Raw genomic sequence first — 5,315 nt, 5'->3', positions numbered from 1 at the left:
GCTTTATGCAAATGAACCACTCTAGCTCTCCTTTGATAATTCCTTGCATCATATCCCTATTCCGGTATGACTTGCTGAGTACAGTGGGTAGTACTCAGTCTTGCTCTATTTTTCCCAACCCCAGGGTACGAGTATGTGTCAGATGGAGGCTTCTCCGAGGGGTAGGCTTCGTCCGTGCCGTCGAGGATGCCTGTGGAGTGGTGTTCCCGCTGCAGTTCTAGTCAAGGCTTAGCTCCTGTTGTTTTTTCGTTTTTCCGCTGCATCTATGTAAGACTTTTATGATGTTTGTAAGACGTGGATCTGAATGTTAACATTGTCGTTTGTGTACCCCGGCCGGTCCTGGACGGGGATTTTAATGCACATTCTGCTTGGAATTCTATTCGGGAATTTCTGGGCGTGACAAACGGCAGGCACCATGTCCTAGCGGAGTCAGAGGCAGGTAGGATTTCTTGCTTTGATGTTGTCGAGTGTTGAAGAATTGAAGTGTTTTGAACTATTTTGAATCTCTGATGTTGTCACGAATTTATTCTGATATTGGCAAGTTTATGTTCAATTTTTGCAAATCCGCTAAATGGCTTAACTGCAGCTATAGCCGGCCATAGCTGGCCATAGCTGATGAAAAGCCCAGCAGCTAAAGGGCTTAGCCAGAGATTTTAAACCTTGGTCATCTGTGATCAACACGACAAGAGCATCGATCATTTGTTGGTCGCATGTCCAGAATCCAGACAACTATGATGGTGGGCGCTCAGAGCAATTGAGCAACCACATTCCATCTTTGGCTCTGTAACAGTCGGAAGAAAAGGACGGATGCTACCGAATTTACATGTTCTTTAATGTAAGACTTCACTTATATGGTTAAACATATCCATCATATTTTGCATGTAGGGTTGTTTTGGTTTGAAGCCCCACCAAAAGTTTATTAATGTCAAATAAGATTTGGCACTAACAAAATTTTGGTAGGATTGTGTTGTTTCTAACTCTATTGAATGGATAAGATTCGATCTCCATCCAAATAGCTAACAAAAACTGTTCAAGACTACCAAACAATTGATAGGAGAAGAATTGACTTCAATCCAAACATGCCCGTAAACGATGACTCTCCGGTAACAAATTGTAACTGTCCACTCACAACGGGGCACATAAGGAAGGTGCATTTGCAACCTATTATGGACAAGTTAGGCTCACGTCTGGCAGGATGGAAAGGAAGGCTCATTCAGCAGGCGGGAAGGAAAACACTGGTTACCTCAGTTTTGAGTTCTATACCAGCATACTTCCTCACTGCCTTGAAACCTCCCAAGCAATTCATTCAGGACATGGACAAAATGAGAAGAAAATTCCTCTGGGCGGGGCATCAAGAGCTCAGTGGTGGAAAGTGCAAAGTGAATTGGGAAAAGGTGTGCTCACCAATCAAATTAGGAGGATTGGGGATTCTTGATCTCGACAAGTTTGCAAGAGCGTTAAGACTGCGACGATTGTGGTTCTAGTGGGAATGTCCACACAAACCGTGGATTGGTACGCCTCCGCCCTGTGATGATCTTGATAGGAAGATTTTCGCTACGGCCACAATGGTCTCAATCGGTAATGGTAGGAAAGCAGATTTCTGGGAATCAAATTGGGTGGGACACCAGCCACTCAAATATCTTGCACCGACGCTCTTCACTCATTCCAAAGGAAAGCACCGAACAGTACACAAGGCTTTGAGCGATAATCAATGGATCAGGGACATTAGGCATGACTTAACCTTAGCGCTGGTTCAAGAATTTGTCCAAGTCCATCAACAGATTTGGGAAAGTGGAATAACTTTAGTAGAGGACACCGAAGACACTATCCTTTGGAAATGGACAAACAGCGACAAGTATTCAACAAAATCGGCATACATGGCTCAGTTCAGCGGCGGAACTGGATCAAGAGCTGCCAATCTGACCTGGAAGTGTTGGGCACCATCAAAGTGCAAAAATTTCATGTGGCTACTACTGCAAAACAAGATTTGGACAGCCGATCGTCTACAACTCCGCCAATGGCCCAACAATTACTTTTGTCAGCTTTGCTACAGGAACTTGGAGACAACGCAACACCTCTTCAAAGACTGCCCCTACACAAAGGAAGTATGGCAGAGGGTCCTCTCAAGATTAAATTGCAACCACACTCTTGCACCACACAACGACGATGAGGGCTTGCTGGACCGGTGGGAAAGAAGAACTAGCCACGGCGACAAGAACAAAGCGAAAGGAATGCGCTCCATTCACATGTTGCTCGGTTGGGAGATTTGGTGCGAGCAGAACCGGCGAGTGTTCAAAAGCAAAGAGGCCACAATGTCGTATCTGGTGACGAAGATTGTGGATGAAATCAATATTTGGATAGGATGCGGGGCAAAAGATTTAGCGAGAATAGTGCACAATAGCGCCTGATTGTAACCATCCCGCTCCTCTGTAGTCCCCCTCCCCCCTCTATCTTCCTGTATCCAACCCCCCCCCCCCCCCCCCCCCTTTTCCTTTTCTTCTCTGCTCCTCACCTCTTGGTGAATCTGTACAGTTCTTCACCTGCTTAATATAAACCCAGCAGAAGCTGGCTTAAGGTTTTTTTTTTAAAAAAAAACAAATTGTAACTGTGATCGTTCGAAAGCCAAATCGAAGGGCGAAAAGATGCTTCACAAACCGTCCAAACCGCTGACTCCTTGTTGCCTGCTCGCCCGTCACGGGCACGTACACGCTGTTCCGCTTGCTGAAAGACGGGAAGCACACCAAGTTTTCAGCGGCCGCTCACATGGAGAGTGGCAGGAGGCGCCAGGCCGCCGGCCACTGGACCAACACGAAATCTCCCTCGTTGGCGAGACAACTCTGACATGACATTGCTTAGCACGCAGAGGTCGTCCGTCCATGGCAGAGAGCTCGTTTGCACGGATACCCAAGCAGGCACGAGCTGCCGCAGCGCCGGGCAGGGGTCACAGGCCCTCTCTTCTTCTCCATCTCTCGTCGCGCACAGTTCTCCCGAAAGCGACCGCGCCGCCCGCGTCGCATCCGTCCGTCCGCATGCCAACCAACGGCCCGGGATCTCGGCACGGCCCGGTCCATCCCGCGCTTTCGCAGGACAAAACATCGGAAACCGCGCGCGCACCCGCGCACCCACCCTTTGAAACATTTCTCGGCGTGAGCCCGTGCCTGCTCTTCGCCTCTGCGTCCAAGAGCATGGCCGCCGCCACCACCACCACCGTCCTCGCCACGCACGACCTACTGCTGCTGCTACTACTACTCGTCGCCATCTCCTTCGCCGGAGCGGCGCCGCTGGACCCGGAGCAGCTCGTGGCGCTGCGGGCGCTCGGCCTCCGCCCGCACCGTCTCGACCCCTGCGACGACGCGGCCGGCGCCGTGGGCGTGGTCGCCGCGTCCTGCGACGCCGGGGTGCCGTTTCGGCGCGTGACGTCCCTCGTGATGGCCAACTGCTCGGCGACCACCTCCGTCTCGGCCGGGGCGCTCGAGGCGCTCGCGCCGTCCCTCCGGGCGCTCTCCTTCTCCGACTGCCCCGCGGCGCCGCCGCGGCTGCTTCCGCCGGAGCAGCTCGCGGCAGGGCTCCGGGCCTTCTCCTGCGTCGCCTCGCTCCACCGCCTCTCCGCCGTGTGGCTCTCGCACCTGGAGAACCTGACCGAGCTCACCGTCGCGGACACTCCCCTCGCCACCGGCTCCCCTTCGGAGCTCGCAGTCGTCGTCTCCCACATGGGCCACCTCACCAGCCTCACCCTCTCCAATGCCAACCTCTCCGGCTTCCTCCCGCACCACTGGCACTGCCCCAACCTCACCCACCTCGACCTCTCCGGGAACCGCATCACCGGCGCCATCCCCGACACCCTCACCCTCCTCAGCGCCATCACCCACCTCAACCTCAGCTCCAACGACCTCAACGGGAACATCCCCACCTCCATCGGCGATCTCATTTCGCTCACCACCATTGACCTGTCCAACAACTCCATCTCCGGCCGCATCCCGGACACTGTCTCCACGCTGCCCGAGCTCGAGGTGCTCAACCTGGGCTCGAACCGGCTCAATGGCAGCATACCTCAGTTCCTATCCGAGATGAGGGGCCTGAAGGAGCTCAACCTCGAGGGCAACGACTTCGACGGCATGGTGCCATTCGCCGCCAAGTTCGTGTCGAGGCTGCGAGTGTTCAGGGCGGCCGGGAACCCCAAGCTGTGCTACAACCGGTCGGTGCTGTCCGCCGAGATCGCCATCGGCGTGGCGCCGTGCGACAAGTACGGGTTCCCGGTGATGGCGCCGCCGGCGACGGCGCGGTCGGAGCGGAGCGCGGACTACGACGACGGCGCAAAGGACGGGGACGCGGACGAGGGCGCCGACGCGCGGGGCGGGCCCAGCGCGGCGGTGCTCGGGGTGGCCATCGGGCTGTCCTGCCTGGCGTTCGCCGTCATCCTACTCGTCTGCCTCTGCAAGGTGTGCCGGTGAGGCGGCGCCGCGCGCGCGGCGAGCGAGCCGAGCAAGAGGGAAACGAGGGGATCTCGTCGAATTCTTTTGCTTCTTTCGTGTTGAGTTGGCTGGTTGATCCGTGCCACCCGGTGTCCCGGTGAAATCGTGAATTATTCCCTAGCTAGCTCATGATCGATTGATATTCTTTCTCATGTAATTTTTGTTGCGGTTCTTTGCTCTTGATCGGGTTCAAGATCTTGGTTTGAGAGCTAAGAGCAGCCATATACAAACGACAGCATCAGTTTGAGCATTCTGCAGAGCCAAGCAGGCATTGTTTTGGCAAATGTTGTTCCCCTCTGTCTGTCAACACCTGCACTAATGGCTCGTGTGCCACTGTTCGTATGTGCTGCACTGACATTCCTGTAGACTTAAACTATTCTGAGTAGAGAAAATCCGTAAAAGTTCTAACCAATGTACGGCAATCTAGGATTTGTTACTGAAACTACGGAGGGCCTGTTTTGTCACATCGAATATTTGATTGGGAGTTTTTGGACGCGAATGAAAAAAAATTAATTTCATAACTCGCTTGAAAACTGCGAGACAAATCTTTTGAGCTTAATTAATCCATCGTTAGCATATGTGGGTTACTGTAGCATTTATGGCTAATCATAGACTAATTTGGCTCAAAAGATTTGTCTCATGATTTCCTCCTAGCTGTACAATTAGTTTTTTTAATTTATATTTAATGTTTCATTCATGTGTCAACAGATTTGATGTGATGTTTTTAGAAAAAAAAATTGGAGAACTATGGTTGTTTGGTTTACATGGACTTATTCTAAGTCCCTGTCACATCTGATGTTTGGACACTAATTTGGAGTATTAAACATACACTAATTACAAAAC

General features: G+C 52.3%; 1 protein-coding gene across 1 annotated transcript; it reads left to right on the top strand.

Annotated features, from left to right (window-relative positions):
- Positions 1-2,977: 2,977 nt before the first annotated feature.
- LOC127758956 (receptor-like protein 51) lies at positions 2,978-4,862 on the top strand. The gene has a single exon (XM_052283949.1). It carries the CDS (start codon positions 3,030-3,032, stop codon positions 4,449-4,451), a length of 1,422 nt encoding a protein of 473 aa, XP_052139909.1. The 5' UTR covers positions 2,978-3,029; the 3' UTR covers positions 4,452-4,862.
- Positions 4,863-5,315: the final 453 nt, after the last annotated feature.

Source organism: Oryza glaberrima, chromosome 1 (genome assembly GCF_000147395.1).
Source record: "Oryza glaberrima chromosome 1, OglaRS2, whole genome shotgun sequence".
Lineage (NCBI taxonomy): Eukaryota > Viridiplantae > Streptophyta > Magnoliopsida > Poales > Poaceae > Oryza > Oryza glaberrima.
The sequence above is the reverse complement of the archived record's forward strand: the minus strand, read 5'-3'. Positions and strand labels throughout refer to the sequence as shown.

Coding starts and splice junctions, on each gene's coding strand:
- LOC127758956 (XM_052283949.1), top strand. CDS start 3,030: ATGCCAACCAACGGCCCGGGATCTCGGCACGGCCCGGTCCATCCCGCG.